Source organism: Xenopus tropicalis, chromosome 1 (genome assembly GCF_000004195.4).
Source record: "Xenopus tropicalis strain Nigerian chromosome 1, UCB_Xtro_10.0, whole genome shotgun sequence".
Taxonomy (NCBI): Eukaryota; Metazoa; Chordata; class Amphibia; order Anura; family Pipidae; genus Xenopus; species Xenopus tropicalis.
The window spans coordinates 72430353-72455663 of NC_030677.2; the positions used below are offsets into that span (position 1 = coordinate 72430353).

A 25311-nucleotide genomic window follows, 5' to 3' on the forward strand; every position below is an offset into this window, starting at 1 on the left:
CTCATTCAGTAGCATTGTGAAGTTAAGGATTCTGGAACTTCCCTCTGCTTTCCATAAGAGGATGGGGCAATTTACAATGCTAAACATATGGTACTGGTCAGTGCAAGTCACTTCCTTGCACCAGTTTAACATTCTCTCCAAGGTTCTGCTAAACACTGAATTTTTTATTTCACATTCAGTTTTATACAAATATTCAACAATAAATGAATGTTTATGGCTAGGAAAATGTTCTCACGCCCTACAAGGCACACAGAAGCATCGTGTATTAATAATAATATATTAATAGTACCTATAAACACAAGGAGGAGGCCAAAAGATGATATACAGTAGATATGTTTCTTTACAGTCCTAATATAAACAGTTCTGCTATTTGCTCACCAAGCTATATCAGCACTAATTGTATTAGCAGAAACCAGGGGCCCAAATGTACTCTAAAGACCGGGACCCTAAAGACACACTTTATTGAGGCACAGACAGATAAGTCAAGGCAGGAAACATGCTGCCAGCAAGCGGGCAAACTTAAAGGTACTGTCTTACTTTTATATAAGCAAATAGTTTCCCAAAATTATGATAACCCTAATGCGGAAATTTATGGCAGACTGGGAAAGAGATGTGGGATACTTGATTTTGCAGATTGAATGGAATCTAATATCTAGCTATTAAAGAAGCGGCATTTAAAGTAGTGTTATGTTACTCCTGAAAGGAAGCATACATTTTACCCCACCAACATGCTTTCGGGGCTTCACTAATATTGGAGACTTTCTCCACATATGGTGGTCTTGTCTGGTGGCGGTTGCATACTGGAAGAAAATGTTCCATATGATACAACGTGTCTTTAACATTACATTACATTAACATTTATTTATAAAGCGCCAACATATTCCGCAGCGCTGTACAATAAGTGGGTTACATACATTGGACATACAGAGTAACATATAAAGCAATCAATAACCGATACAAGGTGAAGAGGCCCCTGCCCAAAAGAGCTTACAATCTACAAGGAGAAAGGGTTGAGACACAAGGTGTGAGAATGGGCATGACCAGAGTTGTGAGAGGTGGGGCACAGGGTATTGCTAAACTAGATTAGGGTAAGCCTCTCTAAATAAATGTGTTTTTAGAGATTTCTTGAAGGCAGAGAGATTGGGAGAAAGTCTGACAGTTTGTGGGAGCGAATTCCAGAGAAGGGGGGCAGCCCTTGCAAAGTCTTGAATGCGAGCGTGTGAGGAGGGAATGAGAGAGGAGTTGAGGAGCAGGTCAGTAGAGGAGCGTAACAAGCGGGTTGGATGGTACCTAGAGATGAGTTCAGAGATGTAGGGTGGGGCAGAGTTATGGACTGCTTTAAATGTGAGGGTCAATAGCTTGAATTTTATCCTGGATGGTAGGGAAGCCAGTGCAGGGATTGGCAGAGTGGCACGGCAGAGGAGGAGCGGTTGGAGAGGTGTATGAGCCTGGCAGCAGTATTCATTATGGACTGGAGAGGGGACAGTTTTTGGAGGGGAAGGCCAATTAATAGGGAGTTACAGTACAAACCCGTATCAATGGATATCTAACTTGTTTTACTAGCCCTCCCCACAGAGGAATTAAATAAGCTTCAAAATAAGCTCTTGGAACAAATACTAGCAGTGGCTAGAATCATCTGAATTCAAGGCAGATGGGGGGGGGGGGGGGTTAACAGGTGTACAATGGCAGGTTAATGTCCAGAGCAAGGGCCCAAAGGGTTTAATAGTCTCAGAAGCCAGGTTTAGTCAGTGGGTCAAGGCAAGCAGTGTACAATACAGAAACCAGCCAGTCAGGCCAGATATCATATCAGAGAAATCATAGAGTAGCAGTAGGGCAACCATGGGCAATGTCACCAACTATTTAATTACCAGCTACGGTCTGGTGATCCCAGTGGTGGCCAATAAAAGGGCAAACATTTGGGAGTTTTAACCTTGGAAAACAAGTTACAGGCAATACTTAATGCCTGTTTAAAATGTATAATAAAGCAGTAGAATTCTTAATGAATCAGTTGAAAATAAGTGTAGGATTGGCCTGATCAGGGATGAATGACGTAGTTGGCCAGCTTAAATATATTGCAATATATGGACAAACAATCCCTGTTTTGTTTAATGGGGAGGGTATTTTTGGCTGCTTAATTCACAGAATGTATTAATGTCTTTAGCATATTAATAACAGGTGAGTTCAGAGTACCACCTATCTTTGTATGACTTTTGTGGTCACAGCCTCATTTGCCCCCCTGCCCAATGGTTTTATTGGTGAGCACAACTTTCCCTTCTTTTGCAATGTGCTAAAACACTCAAAATCACATAATCGCAAAAAAATGCCTTTGTATGCACAATGTGAGTGTTTTAGCAGAGACAATTCCCAGTATTGTCTATGGCAGCATATTTTTTAGCATTGTGTAGCTGCAACAAAACACAGGCTACAAATAGCTGTGTGTGTCATTGCCCTTAGGCAATAACCCTAAGGTTATACTCTGTACCTTACAGAAGCAGCATGGTTAGTGCTTTGCGCGCAGAATTAAGGGCTCAGTAAAAAAAGGCATTGCTACTGTAAATATAACAGTGTATTTACTGCGCTGGCTCTTAGTTTACCTGCAAGAGTATTTCAAGAAAACATTTGGTCTGTTAAAGGTGAGTTTAAAGTTAAAAGGATCTTGGCTAGCTTGTAGGTTGCCACTGTGAATTATTTGAATTTAATTGCCTGATGGTATCTATGAATCCTTCCAACGTGATTATTAAATCGAAACATTAATATTCACAACTAAGTGCCTTGAGCAAATTATTTGTACACCGCTCTCAGGAGCATAACATTAAGTCCTGTGATTTATATGCAGCGGGTTTTGGAAAGCTGACAGCAAAAGAGCAGAGTTTATAATCTCCGGCTTTGCATTCTCTAATGAGGTATGGGGTGCAGGTGCGGATAATATCCTAAGGCAAGGGGAGCCCACAGCTACTTATTTAATGGTGTCAAGCCAAAGTTTATTACCCTGGTACATTATTTCACTATATACCTCAGGCTGAAAGTTAAAATGCAGTGCAGGTAAAGATAGGTTCACTTAAGGCAAGAGGCTTTCCTAGAAAAAAATCACAAATAAAATCAGGGCCAGTTCCCAAAATCCCCACTCTATTACATGGTATTAACAGTCAGATATAATTAGAGCAGGAGTGCCACTAAGAGCCCCAAACCAAGTAAACTGACACATTTTTCCTGAACAATAAGGTAAAGGTAACTAACATTTCCAGATGCAATGGTAGTATGTAAAGTGCAATTGCAGAAGCAAATAGCGTGTTTTATCTTTTTCAGGGCTTTTTTTTTTTTTTTAAATTAATCATCCATTCTTATTTCCCAACTGCTGCCTGGTGGCTAGAGAAGTTAATCCCCAACAAACATACATTTTAACATTTATAAAACCCTCAAAAACTTACTAACTGCATAGGTCTTGTATACCAATGTCTGCATCACAGTAAAAGCTTATTTAAAGCTCTCTCTCTCTTTAACCAAACGAAACACAAATACATTTTTCAACATGAAATAAATAAGATCTGCGTTTATACATAATAAGATCTGCTTGTTTGGCAAAGTTGCCAAACGAGTGGATCTTTCCCTGATATGCCCAACTAAAGATAGCCATATACTAGCTGAATTAATCTGCTGATTTGGCCCCTTCAGATTGATTTGTTAGCTTATCTGTCTGTGTATAGGGCCCACAGAGGGGCATACCCAAATGATATCTGATATTTGATTTTCCCCTTGGACCATGTACCCTAGGGCCAAACAATCGGATCAGCCCGATATTACCTAACTTAGGTGGGCATATCAAGAAAGATAATGTATGGCACGCTTAAGGTTGATGATACTGAGTTGTTTTAATTATTTGGCCCTAGTGCCTAAAGATCAGATAACAATGACATGGATACAGGCCTCTGTGACAAGGACCGCCTCAACTTGCCAATGCAGTACTTAATCCGATGGGAAAGATATTGTTTGCGCAGGCCCAATATTGAGCACCATAAACGGGCAGATAAGCTGCCCAAGCAGTTTAAAGGGGCTGGATCGGCAACTTAAATCTGCCTTATGTGGCCACCTTTTGTCCATTCACTGAGAAATATCATTAGTATGCAAGGAGATCATCTAATTGACTAATTAATGGTCTTGAGGTTTGCACTGAATGTAGCATTTAGGCTGATGCCACACGTGGCGTTTTTTTACGCTGCGTTTTTTCTCAGCCTAAAAACGCCGCACAAGCCACACATGGCGTTTTTCAGCCTAGTACTGGTGACGTAAGCAAATCCCGTTGCCATGGTGCTAATAGTGTGAAATAGCAAAAAACGCCGCGTATTTCCGCTAGGTCTGGCAGCTGCCTTTGCGTATCCATAGGAATAGCTTGCTTTGCAAGTACTGGCGTATTTCAGCCAACGCTTGAAAAATCCGTGCTTAGGCGTTTTCTAGCGTATTTCTGCTTTGTGTGGTTTGCTGCGCGTCTTTTCAAGCTATTTCTATGGATGATGATATCAGGCGTTTTTCAGCCGCCGAGAGAATTAGAAAATACGCAGCGTAAAAACGCCACGTGTGGCATCAGCCTTAAGGAAGGCAGAAAGTATAGGTTGTGTGTGCTGGGTTTACTTGGAAGGGTTGAACTTGATGGTCTTTTTTCAACCCTATGTAACTATGTATGGTTGACAGAATGAGCCACATTCAAATGTAAATAAAGTTGGAGAGCAACACAAGCATGAAAAAGTTCAAAATAAGGGCTGTGATTGGACATTTGGTAGCCCCTAGGTGGACTGAGGCTCTTTTTGGCAGTACACCTGGTTTTAGGCAACCAAAATGTGCCTCCAAGCCAAAATAAGCACCTGCTTTGAGGCCACTGGGAGCAACATCCAAGGGATTGGTGAGCATGTTGCTCATGAGCCACTGGTTGCGGATGACTGATGTAGGATGTTATGAAAGGACCTCTTGATCTCTACAGGCTATTCAGGTGGAAGCAGCGTTTTCTGATCCAGAAGTGAGAGAAGCAGCAGCTGCCTCTAAGGCCTCTCCTCATTTACACATGCATGTCATTGGTAGATCTAAACAATCAGCGTTATTTGTGTGGCTAAATAGCACTTCCTGGTTTGGTAACAGCCAGCCCATACAATTATGGTATGTGTTGGTGTGTGAAGCACAAGGAAATTCTTATTCAAAGCCAAATACAGAATTGATGGGCACCCTCAGGGTCAGCAGTACCAAAGGGATCAGGAAAGGATTCACCTATTGTACAATATATTAGCTGGTAAAAGACTATAGCAACAAAAAGCCACCAAGCACCATCCCACCTTTTTTAATTTAGCCTGAACAAGTATATAAATATTTGTATGTAATTTATTCATCAGGGATTAATTACATATGAAGGAACAAGTTCACACACACTGCGGTTAATTATAGATAAGCACATCAATTACATTACTGATTGCCAGCCAGCACAATAGCAATTCCCAATTGAGACAAATTCTTTGTGGCTGCCCTGCATGCATGTGAAATGATCATGGACCACACAGTGTATACCTCTGGGAGAAGTGTGGGCATATGTGTTGCTGTGCTCAGAATATTCTAAGGTGAGCAGCAGCTGCTCAGAGAAATAAAGCAGAATCATTAATATTCTTAAAGGGGACCTGTCACCCTAAGAAATAATTCAAAATTGTTTTCTATGTGTTTGCCAAGCAAAATAAACTTTACTTACACTATATATATATATATATTATTTAAATCTCGTTTCCATCAATCCACGAATTTACAATCACAGCTAACAAGCAGGTGCCATTTTTTGGACACTGTTATTATGCAAGCTGTTATTAATCCATCCTGCCAAAATGGGGGATCTGATACCCATGTCCATGCACTGACTACACAATTAGATGGTTAGAAGGGAAGGGAAAAGCGAGGAGTGCAATGACTTTTAGAAAGTGCTGAAGGGAAACGCCTCTATACCTAAGGCATAGATGCAGGGCAGGCAATGTTTGATTGACAGATGATATTTTTAAATCCATATTAGCATATGCTAATTAGGATTTGGTTTTCGACCGAATCCTTTACAAAGAAAAGTGGATTTGGTGCATCCCTATTTAATAGTAACTGATCCTATTCCAAGCAACAGTAATATTTATTCCCGGTTACAGGGTTTTCAATACCTTATGACATCACATTTTCAGAAGCCTTTTCCTATCCTGATCCTAAAGTTTCCTGCAATCTCCTGATAACATTGTTGCCTTGAGATAGCTTACTACAGGCCAACCAGGTTACTTTCACAAAGTCTTGCCAGTTGGCTGACATTTTGTTCTCTGTGATTAAGGTAAAAAAAAATGTATAATTCTCATGCTAATTCCATGGCACATAACTATGCTATAGTACACTACTTTATGGCTGTCTACTGTACAGCAGTGTTAAACAATTTAAAAGTGAAACAAGGATACTGACAAGAAATTACAGAGATTTGGAAATCAGTGTAATATGCTCTTATTACATGCACTTATGTTCATTAGGCAGTCAGTTACAATCTGGATTAAGGACAACCCATCACTGCTATATTAGGAAATGGTGCAGAAAGCTTGTACTGTACAAAAACTTTCTTCAGAACATCGGAAAATGTACTGCCATTTGACTATTACATTTACCCATGTAGGGCAATATGGGACACAGATGCAAGAAACATGAATGCAAACTTACCTTAAATATGAAAGTTTTATATGAAATATGAAAGCCCCCCCTTGTGGCTGCTGTGACTGCTTACCTTTGTGTACGATTTAAATGATATCAGTTTTGAGATTAACTGGCCACCTGCATCCTTCACACCTCAGATTCAGGCTGTAAACTCCTGTATTGTTTAAAGGACAAGGAAAGACTAAGTCACTTGGGGGTTCCAAAATGTTAGGCACCCCCAAGTGACTTACATCGCTTACCTTGTACACTGGGCTGGTGCCCCTATTAGGAGAAAACCGCACCAGCCCGGGGTACCTGCAGCGAGCCTTCCTCCTTCCGGCTTCGCTTTTGGAAGGACTAACGACAGGCGCATGCGCAGTAGAGTGAAAAGCCGACTTCTCTGTTAAAGTTCGGCTTTTCACTCTACTGTACATGCGCGCGAGCGAGCGAGCGAAGACGGAGGAAGCGCTGCAGCTACCCCGGGCTGGTGCTGTTCTCTCCTAACAGGGGCACCAGCCCAGGGTAGACGGTTTAAGCGATTTAAGTCACTTGGGGGTGCCTAACATTTTGGCACCCCCAAGTGACTTCAATAGCCTACCTAGTACCCCGGGCTGGTGCCCCTGTTCAGAGAGAACAGCACCAGCCCGGAGTAGCTTCGAGTGCTTCCTTCTTCCTGTATCGCTCGCGCGCGCATGCGCGGTAGAGTGAAAAGCCGAACTTTAACAGAGAAGTCGACTTTTCACTCTACTGCGCATGCGCCTGTCCCGGACAAACTGCAGCAGCGCGAGTAGGAAGGAGGAAGCGCTACAGGTACCCCGGGCTGGTGCTGTTTTCTCCTAACAGGGGCACCAGGTACAAGGTAAGCGATTAAAGTCACTTGGGGGTGCCTAACATTTTGGCACCCCCAAGTGACTTTGCCTTTCCTTCTCCTTTAAACATATAATCCCCTTTACTGTTCACACCTTTTTGTCCCTGCATTGTTCACACCTCAGACTGTAAGCCCCCATATTGTTCAGACCTCAGACTGTTGGAGCAGTGCCAGCATTGTGTCACTGTTTATACTGCCTGCCATATGCTTCCTGTGTGTATGGCACACACAGGCAGCATAGGACAGGCTGGGTATGGCACACACAGGCAGCATAGGGCAGGCAGAGTATGGCACACACAGGTAGCATAAGGCAGGCAGAGTATGGCACACACAGGCAGCATAAGGCAGGCAGAGTATGGCACACACAGGCAGCATAGGGCAGGCAGAGTATGGCACACACAGGTAGCATAAGGCAGGCAGAGTATGGCACACACAGGCAGCATAAGGCAGGCAGAGTATGGCACACACAGGCAGCATAAGGCAGGCAGAGTGTGGCCATACTCATGTGCTGCCTATATAAATGAAGGGTGATCCCTACAGTGAGCACCAACCATTTTGAGTTTTTGCTGCTCTACCACTATCAATGTGGGTATGGTCTTAAAAGCTCCGGGCTGGTGCCCCTGTTCAGAGAGAACAGCACCAGCCCGGAGTAGCTTCGAGTGCTTCCTTCTTCCTGTATCGCTCGCGCGCGCATGCGCGGTAGAGTGAAAAGCCGAACTTTAACAGAGAAGTCGACTTTTCACTCTACTGCGCATGCGCCTGTCCCGGACAAACTGCAGCAGCGCGAGTAGGAAGGAGGAAGCGCTACAGGTACCCCGGGCTGGTGCTGTTTTCTCCTAACAGGGGCACCAGGTACAAGGTAAGCGATTAAAGTCACTTGGGGGTGCCTAACATTTTGGCACCCCCAAGTGACTTTGCCTTTCCTTCTCCTTTAAACATATAATCCCCTTTACTGTTCACACCTTTTTGTCCCTGCATTGTTCACACCTCAGACTGTAAGCCCCCATATTGTTCAGACCTCAGACTGTTGGAGCAGTGCCAGCATTGTGTCACTGTTTATACTGCCTGCCATATGCTTCCTGTGTGTATGGCACACACAGGCAGCATAGGACAGGCTGGGTATGGCACACACAGGCAGCATAGGGCAGGCAGAGTATGGCACACACAGGTAGCATAAGGCAGGCAGAGTATGGCACACACAGGCAGCATAAGGCAGGCAGAGTATGGCACACACAGGCAGCATAGGGCAGGCAGAGTATGGCACACACAGGTAGCATAAGGCAGGCAGAGTATGGCACACACAGGCAGCATAAGGCAGGCAGAGTATGGCACACACAGGCAGCATAAGGCAGGCAGAGTGTGGCCATACTCATGTGCTGCCTATGTGAGGTGAATCTGGCAGGGGTTTGTTCCCGGGAGTTTGTTAGCATTTGGAAATAGTCATTATATGGTCCCCAAGGTGTTTAATTATGTACTGAGGGTTGCTGTGCTATCCACAGTGGAAGGGAGGAGGAGGCATATGGATTTAAGGATATGTCTTAATATGACATAAAATAATTCTTTCACAAATAAATGAAGGGTGATCCCTACAGTGAGCACCAACCATTTTGAGTTTTTGCTGCTCTACCACTATCAATGTGGGTATGGTCTTAAAAGCTCTTGTGATAACATGGTTGTGGTTTAAAAAAATTGGAGTGGCCAAAACTGACCATTATCGGCCCTCCACCATGTAGGCCAGAAAAATTCCGGCCCTCGGTACCACAGAAGTTGGACAACGCTAATATAGTTAATAGGAATAGATCTGCAGAGGCTGGAGAATGTTTCCAAGTCGGAGAATGTTTCTGCTTTACACAAGTCTTACTCCATTTAGAGACCTGCTACTACAGATGGGCATATTCAGATAGGAATCCCAAAACAACTTCTTGTACCAGCACTTCCTAGAGACTGTCATAGATGGTACTGGAGGCTGATTTGAAGCATTTTGACTAACTCAGCAAAGTAAGAAAAACACGTGGCAGGCAAAACACCCCAATCGCCTCTTATGGTTTAGCCCTGACAGGAAGAGCAGATCCTCATCTGTACACAAGAGCTGTAAAAATTGACTGCTTCGTTAAAAAATTACCAATAAGTTACAGTAACAGGGTAGGTTTACGGTATATTTGTAACAAGATGGCTTCGCATGTCAGATCTTAAATCTCATTCCAACAACCGACTATGAAATAGCAACAGGCTAAAACCTATTTCAAATTAGGTTAATTCAGGTTAAAACCTAGACAATTATGTGCCTTGACACATTATAGCGTGCCTCCACCCAACCCGCACCCCCCCATGACACACCCTGGAGAGCTGCCTATATTGCTGGATTGGACTACATTTGGCAGCAGTGAGGGGATGTACACTAATATGTCAGTTTTGTGATCGATATAAACAAAAAAGGGGATTGTGATAATTCACATTTATTCTGCATGAAAAGGTTTCAATCCTTCTGCACTCAGCTGTAACCAAGATAATACAGATTGTACCTGTTATGGCAATGTTAATTCATAACAGGTAGTCAGGAAGCCAACATTGCAATGAGATTCTTTATGACAATAGAATGAGACATCAGGTTTACACTGTAAGTAGAGTGCTTCTCAAGGGGTACAACCTATTTATCATACTTTTAAGATAGGGAATGCAAAATGATTTAAATAATGCACCTTAGCATAGAAATGTTTAAATAATGACGCTGCAGTGTACATATGTAACATTAGGCTAATGCATCTATTAGTAAAATACAGCGGGATCATTTTTCAAAACTGTTTTTTAATACTTTTTTTTTTTTGTAACCCATAGCAACCAATCGCCCATTAGTTTGTTTTTTCAGCAAGTAAAACGGTTGCAATAATTCCATAAAAAAAGTAAAAACGTCACTGTAAAAGCTACTTTTTAGACCTGTTAAATCTGTCCTTCTTCTGTCCCTCTGATCAGTTTTCTGAAGGGATGGGAATGGCCTCTTTTGAACCTGACACACTTCCTATATTACTTTTTTGTTCATTGGTTGCTACCACACTCTAACTAGTTGCATAAATTGAAAGGTCATTGATTAATTTCTCCCGCACAATGGCATAGGCAAACAGACTCAGCATATCACAAATCTTACATACTGTTATGTTAGATTTGCAGCAGTGTCACAGACAGTGACAGGGTTTGTGCAGAAGTGAAGGATCAGCAGAGGGATGATTCTGAGGTGAATATCTCTTCAGCTGCACATTTTTTGCTAACTATGTATATGACAAACATTGTTCGATTAATGTGCACTGTTGGATTTGTGAATGTTGTACAAAGGTGAAAAACCACTTTAAGCAGACCCAATAGCTGAGGGCTCAATGTGTTGAAGAGAGAAAATTATGTATTCTCACTTCAGAATCAGCACAGGAACCATTAGAAGAATGTGGCTTTAGGTGTTCTAAAAGAAAGACACCTCATAGAAATTGACAGATCCAAACGCATACGAACAAAATAAATTTAATTATCAAAGGTCATATTTGCCAAGCCTTACATTAGACCTGGTGAACAAGGCTGTATAAATCTTGTGCTTTCCAGAATGTGTATTACTGCATAACAAAACCCTGCCGACATTTCTACACATATATGGACATTAGAAAAAGTTAAAACAAACCAACTTATTGGATAGGACTTGGCAAGCACCTCGCTTCTTATATTATTTCTATATACAAACCATCTTGCTGGCGAGTTGGAATATTTACATCCACATGATGGATTTGTGCAAAGCTCTGGAGCCAGGGGGGATATTTCATGTCCTTTCACTATACATCAAGTTCGGTTTACATGTTTCACAATAGATGTAGATAACAAGGGTTATATGGGAGATCCCACTATCATGTTATTCTTTGGTGAGCAGCTTTCAGGTTCCATAGTGATGACCTGCACTTTGTATTCACTCTGCTCAGCTGCCCAAGCTCGATCCAGATCAACTAAACCCATGCACTGCTTTCCTGTAATACAAGGAATGTGTTTAAGTTAGCCTCACGTATCAGTTATAGTTATGAAACTGATGGCATATCCACTCATACTCTTAATGGTATACAGAAAGTTTATGTGGACAGCAGTCCAACCACACACACGACACCTGTAAGACTGCAGGGTGAATTCCAAAGGCAGTTCTACTTCTCTCACACAACTAAAGCCTATATCATAGGTTCCCAGGGTATAGGGGCCCCCCTACTCCCAAAGTGAGGAACCGCTGTTTTTGATGGATGTACTTGCTATACAAATTTTCTTGCCAATTGCATTTGTTTCATTAATGCAAGTTATGGGAACAGTAATCTGATATAGTCATTTCTTGATTGGCGACAGACAACTAATTTGATTTTTAGGCTAGGGCATTTAAAGTACTTCGTAAAACAATTTATCTTCACTGAGTAATGGCATTTAAGACCCTAAAATAATTCATTTTAATTGAAAATATAAAACTCCCTGTGCTGTAAAATCTACCTATAAGCATAATTAAGCTTGCACTGCACAATCTAGTTTGTAATAACATAATTATGACAATATATGATTAGTTGAATTGCTGACCTATAAATGAACATGATAGATTGGGAGGGAAGAAAGTTTAAATACATTTTTACTGCAAATTAGGTTATGATAAATTAGCCCCTTGCTTTATACCCCACTGTCAAACCAATTTCTGTTTTCCCCACCTCCCAGGTGCACCAAAAGACTAACACAGTATGTAGGCTAAGACTACAAAAATTACAGCAAATACCAGTAATACATAGGCATGCTACCTTTCTGTGTTGTGCTCCGCATCAACTACACAGTTCTGCAAAGAGTGAACTTGATGGAGGGGTTTTTAACATTATGTACATAAAGTAACATTTACTGCTTCTATCTATTGTGCTCTGAATACATTTGTAATTTTAAACAGATGACTTCTTCCATTCAGTTAAAGGAGAACTAAGTCCTTAAAATGAAATGGCTAGGAATGCGATATTTTCTATACTAAACTTATTACACCAGCCTAAATATTCACCAACCCTATGGTAGTAATGATCCAGTACTTCAGTGCAGTACAGTCAGTGACACGCACATGCTCAGTGAGCTCTAGGCAGCAGTTGCGAAGCTATGCTTAGGGGTTGTCACAAAATATCAAGCAGAAAATTAGGCTTGTCTGTAATATAAGCTGATGCTACAGGGCTGAATATTAAATCCTGATGCAAGTTGTACTGGTTTCAGAGCTGCCATGTAATGAGATTCTGAATTAATTTCTAATCAGCTTGATATTGTGACATTTATATTCTAAATATATAGTATATTGTGAGTCAGCCCCTAAGCTCAGTAACTGACAGTAACACAGAGCATGTACAGTGAATCAGTAAAAAATAAGATGGGGAGCTACTGGGGCATCTTTGGAAGCACAGATCTTCCCTGCTAAAGAGCTGTGGTTGTCTTGGGCTGGTACAGAAGCCCAGAACATAATGTGCAGCATTTCTACTACTTCTTTAGTTAAGCTTTAGTTCTCCTTTAACAAGGGCTGTCTACTTTGGAGAAAGGTCTCAGTCTGGGCAGAAAATTAGACAGCACTTTATTCCATTCACTAAACCCCCCATAGGAACCTGTTGGCGTGGCCATAAATGCAGTTTCCCCCCTCGTCCCCTTTCAGCAAGACTATGATGGTGACCATGTCTTAAGGGGTTTGTATATTATGGTAGATTTGGAAGAGGTGGCATATAAAAGTGTAACAGTAGTTGCACTAAGGGGTGTTTTTTATTGACTGACAAGGCAAATGTACAGTAAGCAGTTCTTGAAATGTTCAGAAATGTTCTTGGTTTTTGCATGTATAGAAAAGTGCTTTGTGGCATGGTATATGGGTTTGTGCACTGAGAAGCTGAACTGTATTCATATAATGTACATAACAAATGTATGAAAGATTTACATACCTATTTGTCTCCGCTCTGCTGTCAACTGCACTGCGGTCTGATCAGCAAATCTACAGAGAATCATGTGCTCCTAAACAGCAAAATGAAAACATGAATGCACTGAGAAAGGGCAGGTATGATATAATAACAACAGGCACTTATGGCCCTGGGGTGTCAGTTTAAGTGTTCTAGCTCTACAAAGCACAAAAACCTATTAATAACTTTCCATGATTTCAGTCTGTCTGTTCCAGTTTAAGAAAAACTTAAGCCTGAATAGAAATGTACTGAACTTACTGCCTAGAGCTTCACAAGCCCTATATCAGTAATGATCCATGCCTTCAGTTTGTTCTTAACACCTCACCTATTTAGCATGTTACGTAAAAAAGATGAAGACAAAATATAGCACAAATCACTGTGTAAAAAATGGTGTACTTATCAAGCTGTGTAATTTATTTTACCTCAGTGTAAAAATCCAGCGTAAACAGAAGCAGCTGCTTGAAATTCTATGTAAAATACAGTGTTCATCCATTGCGTTCGCATTTTTTTTTTGCTGACTTTAATGGATTACCCAAGGTCTGAAGTGGTGTAAAATAATGGCGTCAAATCTGGCATTGAGTAAAATAAAGCATACACCATGATAAATTTGCTGTTTTACGTTACACAGCTTTTTACACTGTTTTTCTGGCACAAATTTTTTTAGTATGATAAATAGTCCCCACAATGTTCGTTCTGTATGCTCTTAGTCCAGTGTGATCCATCCATACAAGCTGCATGCAAACACAACATTATACAGAGGAAGGCACAAACATGCAGAAATGCCTGATATTGTTATATTGCTGTGAACAGCTTGAGACAATGTGGTGCCAATGTGATGGTAGTGACTGAAGCATGCCCAATGATCATCTATTTATATGATTAAAATATGTCTGGGGGAGGTCAAAAGAATTGAACATACTAAATACTATTGAACACCGGTCTTTTTCCTATTTTTTCATGTATTTGGTTGATTATTAGCTAGGCTGCAGTGTCAGACTAAAGAAGCACGTTGCTACTAGTCTGCCAGCTCTTCTTTTATACAAGGGTGAGGAATACACTAGTAGTCAGCATATATCTGCTCCTCGTAATATTATTTTCTGAACGCCATTAAATGTACCATTATGGGATGCAGTTCTACAACAGAGATCCAGAAACATATTAAGGAAATTACGTGGCGTCTTTATTTGTAAAGTGTTCAGTCCATTCACTAAATGACAAGAAAAAGAACTAAATCATAAAGCAATAGCCACCCGCCTCAAATAGCACGTCGTTTATTTAAATGCTTAAGATTTATTTAAGGAAACCCAAGTTTTTTTTCTATTATTTCCTAACATTCTTTCCAGTTCAACTTTGATGGGAAAGGGGAATAACGAAACACTTCAAACTGTGTAACTGAATTAAAGAAGGATTTAGCTTACATACTTAATGGCCAAGAAGACTAAATCTACTTGACCAGCAACAAAGACAATGCCTGGCTAAACCACTGAAAGCTGGGCCTACTGCCAATTATCTGGGCTAAGTCCATAAATAGGCCTATTAAAAGTGCCACAGATCTCTCTACCTGCACAACAGTCAGTTACTTTCTGCATTCTTTCCATCCAGCTTATGTAAACCTAAAATGCCCTCCTGACTTTTCTACATGGCTCCTACATACTCAGTATTCTGCTCTTACAGTAAAAGAGGAATGTGCCCAGTCTAAACTATTCCCATAAAAACTAGCCAAGCAAGTAGAGCTGAAGTTTGGCACAAGTTAAAGAACTTGCTTATGCTTCTAACTTTTTCAGTTATACTTTTTTATTTGAAATTTGTCCTCATGCGTGTGCTTTGAGGTTCATGCTGAATTTATAATTTGCTGTATTTATGTCCGAGTTGTAGGCTTGCAATGAAGGATAAAGTTGTTCCAACATAATATGCCTCATTTATTGAGTGAGGGAATGGGTGCCAAGTACAAAAACGGGCACAAACCACACTGCACCCTACAATGCACTTAGTGAGCTAAGGTGCAGGTCTTTGTGCCCCAGAATGCAGTGCAAAAACTTGCACATCTCTAATAAATACAGTACTGCCTGTGTTTGGGAGCACTCTATTCACTGGGGGGGGGGGGGCATTATGTGATCTTACTGTTGGATGACCCCTAGCTTGGTCACAATACGTAGTGGGAACCCTGTAGTTATTGCCTATGGCACAGCTTCAGTGAAAGGTGCAAAGGCAGTCATCGCTCTATAGTTGAGACTAAGGGGTGCAGTCTTAGTCCCTTTGTGATCTAGTTTCAATAGCCAGCACAAAACAGCATGCACTCGTCAGACTCCAGGACAGCGGATAAAATTTCAAAAAAGCTTTATTAAAGATAAAAACCTTTGTGATCTAGCACTTGTGTCCAGAGATTTGCTAAATTTGGTTCAGTATTGGAGGTCTAAAGAAAAGTTATTACAAGCTGTAGACATTAAAAATAGGGTAAACACCCTGATACTTGTGAAAAAGCTACTTAAACAAAAATATTATAAAATATACTGGAGTATATACAATGTACGTTATACAGGTCCTTTTAAAAAAATTAGCATATTGTGATAAAGTTCATTATTTTCTGTAATGTACTGATAAACATTAGACTTTCATATATTTTAGATTCATTACACACAACTGAAGTAGTTCAAGCCTTTTCTTGTTTTAATATTGATGATTGTGGCATACAGCTCATGAAAACCCAAAATTCCTATCTCAAAAAATTAGCATATTTCATCCGCCCAATAAAAGAAAAGTGTTTTTAATACAAAAAAAGTCAACCTTCAAATAATTATGTTCAGTTATGCACTCAATACTTGGTCGGGAATCCTTTTGCAGAAATGACTGCTTCAATGTGGCGTGGCATGGAGGCAATCAGCCTGTGGCACTGCTCAGGTGTTATGGAGGCCCAGGATGCTTCAATAGCGGCCTTAAGCTCATCCAGAGTGTTGGGTCTTGTGTCTCTCAACTTTCTCTTCACAATATCCCACAGATTCTCTATGGGGTTCAGGTCAGGAGAGTTGGCAGGCCAATTGAGCACAGTAATACCATGGTCAGTAAACCATTTACCAGTGGTTTTGGCACTGTGAGCAGGTGCCAGGTCATGCTGAAAAATGAAATCTTCATCTCCATAAAGCTTTTCAGCAGATGGAAGCATGAAGTGCTCCAAAATCTCCTGATAGCTAGCTGCATTGACCCTGCCCTTGATAAAACACAGTGGACCAACACCAGCAGCTGACATGGCACCCCAGACCATCACTGACTGTGGGTACTTGACACTGGACTTCAGGCATTTTGGCATTTCCCTCTCCCCAGTCTTCCTCCAGACTCTGGCACCTTGATTTCCGAATGACATACTTTGGACCACTGAGCAACAGTCCAGTGCTGCTTCTCTGTAGCCCAGGTCAGGCGCTTCTGCCGCTGTTTCTGGTTCAAAAGTGGCTTGACCTGGGGAATGCAGCACCTGTAGCCCATTTCCTGCACGCGCCTGTACACGGTGGCTCTGGATGTTTCTACTCCAGACTCAGTCCACTGCTTCCGCAGGTCCCCCAAGGTCAGGAATCGGTCCTTCTCCACAATCTTCCTCAGGGCCCAGTCACCTCTTCTCGTTGTGCAGCGTTTTCTGCCACACTTTTTCCTTCCCACAGACTTCCCACTGAGGTGCCTTGATACAGCACTCTGGGAACAGCCTATTTGTTCAGAAATTTCTTTTTGTGTCTTACCCTCTTGCTTGAGGGTGTCAATGATGGCCTTCTGGACAGCAGTCAGGTCGGCAGTCTTACCCATGATTGCGGTTTTGAGTAATGAACCAGGCTGGGAGTTTTTAAAAGCCTCAGGAATCTTTTGCAGGTTTTTAGAGTTAATTTGTTGATTCAGATGATTAGGTTAATAGCTCGTTTAGAGAACCTTTTCATGATATGCTAATTTTTTGAGATAGGAATTTTGGGTTTTCATGAGCTGTATGCCACAATCATCAATATTAAAACAAGAAAAGGCTTGAACTACTTCAGTTGTGTGTAATGAATCTAAAATATATGAAAGTCTAATGTTAATCAGTACATTACAGAAAATAATGAACTTTATCACAATATGCTAATTTTTTGAAAAGGACCTGTAGTATTCTGCATAAACAGGCTTATTTATGCCTTATTTGTTGGAGCTATCATACTGTATGCTGTTATAAATACCTGATAACTACATACATAAATCAATAAATGTCAATGCAGTAAAAAGGAAAAAATGTGATGATGCCGCCTGCATTTGCTAATATGTAAAGTTCCCTACATAGAAGGTATCCTACATAGATAACTATTCTGTAATATACAAGGTAATAAAAATCAAACTTGCACATAGACATTATACTTAAAGTGGCTGGGATATAAGAAACCGTAGACAAAGGATGTCAAAAGAGTGTATTAACTGTGAGAATGTGACCTAGTGACTTCCTGGAACAACAAGTGAAATGCTTAAGCTGACCAAAGAGTTCTTTGAATTACTATTAATTAGCCAGAAGTTTACTGACCCCGTGGAGGAATAAAACCTCCCACCCAGCTTAAAGCAATCGACACAAAGTCTATTTTGAAAGAATTATTTTTCTGCTCAGCTAACGATAGCTTTGCTCATCGAAAAGGCCCATTCATATGCATACAATGCAGTACGTTATTACAGGTATCCTTTATAACATTCTAACGTCTTACAAAGCAATTTGCTGAATATATTTAATTGAATACATCAGGTCCCTGCCATATTGAAGTTCTCAATCTAATTTCTCACGATCCACCTAATCTATTAGTATGTTTTGGGTAGAAGGAGACAAAACTAAAACATTTAAAAAAAAAAAATGTGTCTGTCATGCCAATTATATATATTTTCATCTGCAGACAGCAGTTCAGCCCAGTATTGGTGAGAACAATATCCAGGACTCAGACAGCAGTCTGATACTGGGGAAAGCATTATGTTGCAATTTTGGAGCATTTTATCAATAAATCTGCAGGGACCAATTAAAATGCACATTAGTTTTTAATTAAAAAAATGCTAAGAGGGCCAAGGGGAGGAATATACAATGTCAGATTATTAAATACAGCCATTTAGCCTTTGGGCCAGTTGGCAAACAAAATATGTGGTCAGGCTAATCTTTTGGCTAATTAACTTTGGTTCAATATTTAAAGGGGCTACATGGACACGTGATCATACAGTGTGGACAAATTGATCATTTGAAGCAGTCATACAATTGATCAAACCGCATCAAAGTTTGTATATCCATATAGGATCCATTAGGATCATACTGATAAAATACTGGGAAAAATATATTTTCTTTTAAAGGGGAAAATTAAAAAAAAGTCTAGTTTGTTTATAGATTTGGTAGAAATTAGGGATGCACCATTTGGCTAAACCCCCGAATGCAACCCTATGGATTCGGCCGAATACCAAACTAAATCCAAATCCTACTTAGCATATGCTAATAAGGATATAGAAGCGTCAGAAATAGGCGTGTGTCCAGTGAAGAAAATTTTCCCCCAAACATTAAACTCTTCCGAATGCTAATTAGCATATACTAATTTATGCTAATTAGGACTCAATTCGGCCGAAACAGAACCCTACCAAAAGAGGCCAAATCCTGTCTGAATACCGAACCTGGATTTGGTGCATCCCTAGAAGAAATGAGACCTATAAATAACCTTTAAATAATGAAGCTGTTTCTTCCCCACAAGGCAGGAAAGAAAGAAATAAAGAAAGAGTCAAATGTAGTGGGGCCAAAGTTTGTAGATTATGTAAAATTTGAGGGGTTCAAAATAAAATCAGTCTGTGGCAAAATAAAACAACATGCGAACATACCTTATATGTCAAAGCCTCCTGGAACCGACAACTGAAGGAAGAATACAAATACATTTTCAGAACTGAATGCAAATAAAATCTCCTAATTGGCTCAGGTTTATAAAAATATTGCTGTATTGGCATTTTTTGCCTTAGTTCCAAGATGATCTGACAGCAAATAAGTGTTCAGCCCAAATCACACCCCAGTTGAAACTTTCAGGTGTATCTAGGAATGCATGTTTGGGGCAGGAGTCTGCGCATCTCTCTCCCGTCACCCTCCCTTATTTTGCTCCCCCTCCCCTAAGAATGTGTGATCTGAGTTACCATGGCTAGAGCTGCAGCAGGAAGCTACTGAGACCTACCTAAAATGGCAGCTGCTATCTTAAACAAACAGAGGGAGTTCTAGGGCTCTTTATAATAATATATATTATATATATATTATATATATATATATATATATATATATATATATATATATAGTGTTCTAAGTGGCACTAATATGGCTAATAATGCCAAAATGCCTTTCCTCCTCCTTTAAGATGTACAGTAGGTATTGGTTGACTGTAAGCTCCATTGGGGTTTACTGATGTGAATGATGTATAATCAATGTAAAGTGCAGCAGAAACAGTGCTGGACTGGGCCAGTGCAGCCCCCACCAACCCAGTCTGCTCCCTCTGCCAACTGTGGGTCTAGGCACATCTCCCCCTTCATCATGGGCGCAAAGTGCGATACATAGTGGGGGGATGGGGTTTTATGTTGTGACGGACCCCGACGGGCCTCACCTGATCGATATCTGGGCAAAAATCATCCAGGTGTCAATCAGGCAGGTTTGATGGGGTCCCATACACAGGCAGATAATCTGTTGATTCAGTCTAAAGGACTCAAAGCGGCAGCTTAAATCTGCTCATGTATGGCCACCTTAAGTATTGCTGTGCTTTCCTTACAGACCCTAAAAACAAATAAGAAGGTTAATTGGCTCCTGATAAAACTGACCATAGTGTGCTAGTGACAGACTCAAAAGGCTGAAAGAAATGATAATCATTTTTATTTTTACCTTCGGGGAAATCTGGTTTTGACAGTATTTTGTATGAATCCATAACAGCATGGGCTGACGACAAAAGCAGCTCTAGCTTTGATGCAGTGCTCCATCACCATGTCTGTTGCTACCCCGCAGGCATGAAGAGCAACCTACAGCAAAACACAATAAAATGAACATTGGTTTTTATTGACTGTACACTTACAAGCGGATAAACACAGGGTAATAATCATCTGATCCACTGGCCTACGCATTCTAATGTCTGCACCTAAAGGCACTGCGTAGGCCTTGGTGCAGAGACACAGAGCTAATTTTGGCATTAGAATGTGTTTCCCTGCTCAGATCCACTTCATGTGTCTGCACCCTGGCCAACACAGTAACTTTCGTTGCAGATTCAGGAGCCTGCATAGGCCATCGGCTGATTCACTGCCTAGGTTTATCCGCAGGCCCAGAATCAGCCCCTTGTGGCCCTGTCCTAAGGGTTTGATACATTTCTACAGAAATTCTACAGATACTTCTACAGAAATATGACATAGTAAATATAACCATTTCTCATGCAAATGTCCCTAATTAGGCAGATCAGACCTGATTCATGATAAGGGGTTTTGTGCAATTGGAAACATGTTCGAGCATGAAAATTTGTTGCCTAAAAAGTCCCTAATTTTCCACTAAGTAATGTTGGGAGGTATAATAATGGGAAGAAATATTTGCACCAAGCAATAATGCATTATAGTCCTGTTTAGACAATAATTAGATTGAAAATCTAATAACATTATTTTATTTTATTTATTTATTATAAAGGTCTAATATAATGTAATTACTAATGACATTATATTAGACTCTTATGTAAAAACAACAAAGGAAAAAACAAATCTGTGAATCATAAAGAAGTGATGTAGATTGCCTTGATGCTAATGTGCATTCAGGCATATTGGAGTGGGCTGAGATTGATCTTGTAGGCCTATTCTGATCAGCTTTTTAGTAGATATTTTACCTTTACCTCTATGCATTGAGTCAACTACCCATTCAAGTAACTAACCTTAATATACCTGACTCCTCCTTAGAGTATAGCTCTACAAAAACACCGTTTAGTCCCCATTACAAGGTTTGGCAATGTTAAGGACGAGGATCACAGACCTTATCCATAGACAGCGTAAGTACCTTTCTTTTGGGTCCTGACCAATAACAATTTCTACACTATGACTCTGGTACCCTAGCTATATTAGAGAAAAACAGAGATAAAGTACAAGCACACACTCACCTTCACAAGTTAATGAAGCCAGCAAGCCAGCACCCTTCTGAACCATTTCAGTAAAACAATCACAGGCACACAGGGCATGCAGAGTTAAAGTGGGGGTTCACCTTAAATTAACTTTTTGTGTGATGTAGACATTAATATTCTGAGAGAGTTTGCAATTAGTCTTAATTTTTCATGTTCTGTGATACAGCTGTTTGTTCAGCAGCTCTCCAGTTTGGTATTTTACAAGCTATCTGGTTGCAAGGGTCTTATCTAACTAGCAACCAGGCTATGGTTTGAATGAGAGACTGGAATATGAGTAGGAGAGTGACTGTATGTATGTATGTATATCTTTATTTATAAAGCGCTACTTATGTACGCAGCGCTGTACAGTAGAATTCATTAATACAGACAGGGGGTTAAAGATAATGGATAAATACAAAGTACAACAATACATACAATAAATACAAGGTGCAGTTGCAATAAGAGTCAGAAACACAATGAAGGAGGTCCCTGCCCCGTAGAGCTTACAATCTATATGGGAGGGGTAACTAACAGACACAAATGGGCAAATGTAAGTGCTATAGGTCACAGTGGGTGACATTACAGTATAAGTGCCAGTTTCCAGATCAGGTGCTGGGTGAGTGCTCCAAAAGGTAGTCTTTAAGTTTAGTTTTATAAAGACTGAGGGAGGATTCTCTCCGGAGACCATCAGGGAGGGCATTCCAAATGTAAGGGGCAGCAAGGCAGAAGGGTTTAAGGCGGGAAACAGCAGTGGTAGTGGGGGGCGCAACCAAACGATTGCTCTGCGACGAACGAAGGAGTCTGCCAGGAACGTACGGAGGCACCAGGGAAGAGATGTAGTGAGGGGCAGAGGAATGGAGGGCTTTGAAGATTAAGAGAAGGAGTTTGTAAACTATTCTTTGTTTAACAGGAAGCCACGATAAGGCCTTTAGCAGGGGAAGGGCCTGAACTCTCCTGGATGAGAGGAGGAGAATTCTGGCAGCAGTGTTTAATATAGACTGTAGGGGGGAAAGATGGGAGTTAGGGAGGCCGGTTAGCAGCAGGTTACAGTAGTCAAGTCGGGATAGGATGAGCGCGTGCATGAGCAGCCTAGCTGTTACAGTAGAAAGAAAGGGCCGGATTTTGACTGAGTACTATTGTAGCCTATTGTACAAAGAAATATTTTTTTTTTGCTGCCAGGGTCAATAACCCACATTTGAAAGCTGGAAAGAGGCAGTAGAGAAAGGCAAATTGTTAAAAAACATACTTAAAGTTAACTTAAAAGTGAACCAACCCTTTAATATGTCCCTATAATGATAAAGATACCCTGTGTGCTGGTGATTGTTTTGCTGACTTTTTGGCAAGAACCAATTAGCATGTAGCATTAAATATATCTGGGAAGCAGTTGGCAGCATTCTAAAGCATATGTAGGCCTTTTATTTTAAAATCCCCTAAAAAGACTCTATACAGTCCCCAGAATAACATATTTTTACAAGCAACTAAAAATGCAAAAAAATTAAATAAAAAAAAAACTAAAAATGCACCTTTTCCTTTCTGAGCTCTCCTTCTCTCTCTAACTAGGATGACCTCAAGAGGTGCCTACTGGGCATGCTCACTGCTCCAGTTATAATCAATTAGTAGGAGAGAGGAGGGCTCAGATATGAAAAAGGGTCGGAGTGTCACACTAGACAAGGAAGTCAGCAACAAAATACATCTGAATGCAGGGAAAAAGGTGTGTTATTCTGGGGGCTGTATAGAGTCATTTTAGAGATTTTTTTCAAAAAAAGGTTTACATATTCTTTAAAAACCTGCTAGTATGTAGTGAAGACCTTGCACAGCCACAACAGTTGCCCATACTGCATAGCAGCACAAAGTTTGCACAGTGCTGCGTACATAAGTAGCGCTTTATAAATAGTAAGTTATACATACATACATACATACATGCATACAAAGTCTAGTAACCCATAGCAACCAATCAGAAGTTTGATTGGTACCAACAGATCAGTAAATGCTACCTTCTGATTGGTTATTCATGGTAACTAGAACAAACTCTGCATTTGTTAATAAAAGGAGTGCACATGTTTAAGACTGGAAGCTTCTCTTTGCTAACAGGTTTGCAGGTAATCAAGCAATGTCATGAACTCTCTGATGGATGGATTATGTCAGTGTCCTGAATGAGAGCGGTGAGTGATAGGGCAGGGTTCAGTGATTATTTGCTATGTCTTAGCATTTTTCTAAAGAGAAATATACTTACTCAGGATTCATAAACCTCCAGCCAGGACTCTCACACTCTTGCTTATGTGGGAGAGCATAATATGACATGGTGTTTTCATCACTAGTCTAAAAATATTACAGGTCAACATTCCTTCAACATCTTTATTAGACTTGCTCATCTGCTGGCATGTTTACCCAAGTTGTGCCTCGAAAAATGAGAATTCCACAGTGACACATGGTTGCACACCATTTCATCTGAACAAATCTAACCGAACTGTTCATTTGCAAAACCATTTGTTACTTAGTTATTTAATGTGTGACAGTTCCTTAAATGTGAGGACTTCCCAAACAGGTTTGCTTAGCTCTGACATCATTGGTTGGCCTGCGATAGACTGAAAGAAGATATTCACCATATCTTTTAGCATAATATCAACAATGGGATTCTAAGGCAATGCAACATTTTTCTAGGGTTTAAAGTTTTATCTGGTTATTAGGACCCAAGACACCAAGAACAGTTTCAATGCCAGGATGAAGGATTATTAGCTCAAGATCAAAGAAACAAAGAAATAATACCAATAAAATCTAGATAATAGAATTAATCTGCTATTGTTGCATCTCTGACCCCAGCGACCACAATACAGTTTCAATTTCATGGTTTCTTAATCTCAGGTCCTGATTTGTTGCTGGACTAAAACTCCCAGCATCCCTAAACGTATATATATATACTAGGGATATGGATAAATAGAACATGGGGTTGGTTAGCATGGTTGCCTTGAGAAAGGTCCCGATGGGGACCGAAACGTAACGTTGGCTGTTCATGCGTTTTTAATACACAATTGATTGTTTTTGGAACATAACTCGGTGTTGCTGGTCTTTTTTGGATATATATATATATATATATATATATATATATATATATATATATATATAAATGAAGAACAGAGTGCCGCACACACAGGGACTTAAAAAAGAACAAAAATTTTTTTATTAATCCAACATTTTGAACACTAAATGTGTTCTTCTTCAGGGACAAACCAAAAGACTGTGCACCAACACCCTCCTTAAATAGCCCATTACAAAAAGGCGGCAAAATCTAGTGTCTGTACCCATGGAAACCACTTGTATACAAATGAAAAGAAAAAGAAAAGCATAATAAAAAACATAAAAAGAGAGTGTAGCAAATCCTCCAGACACTTATTGCTGAAGTGAAACATAAGTGTAGCACACAAATGCAGCAAAAATACAAGTAGCATTTCAGACACAAATTGTATCAAGTCAGGATATGAGCCAGAGTGGAACAGAATCAGCATAAAAACAAAAACCAAAAGAAAAATAAATAGAAAAATTAAAAGAAAAATCTACCCGATCCGTACTACCAAACAGAGTTGAATAAGCCAGGAGCCCATGGTAACCACCGGTACCAGTAAGTAAAAACGTCATCATTTGGAGCCAAAATGTACCCCCGTTGCCATGGTGTTGACCCACGGCAACCACCAGT

At 40.4% G+C, this 25311-nt stretch overlaps 1 protein-coding gene across 4 annotated transcripts in view; it reads right to left on the reverse strand.

Annotated features, from left to right (window-relative positions):
- Window positions 1-11037: 11037 nt before the first annotated feature.
- Window positions 11038-25311, reverse strand: part of gstcd (glutathione S-transferase, C-terminal domain containing) — a 54532-nt gene continuing 40258 nt past the window's right edge. For 3 of the 4 annotated variants that reach the window (XM_031903124.1, XM_004911089.2, XM_002934765.3), the window contains exons 9-12: window positions 20378-20511; window positions 19345-19375; window positions 13492-13561; window positions 11038-11544 (exon numbers count right to left, since the gene is read on the reverse strand). In XM_031903124.1, coding sequence (XP_031758984.1) covers window positions 11408-11544; window positions 13492-13561; window positions 19345-19375; window positions 20378-20511 — 372 coding nt within the window. In that variant the 3' untranslated portion in view covers window positions 11038-11407. Of the gene's footprint in view, window positions 11545-13491; window positions 13562-13928; window positions 14076-19344; window positions 19376-20377; window positions 20512-25311 lie in introns of all 4 variants that reach the window. The other variant, XR_001925008.2, reaches the window with a different exon arrangement.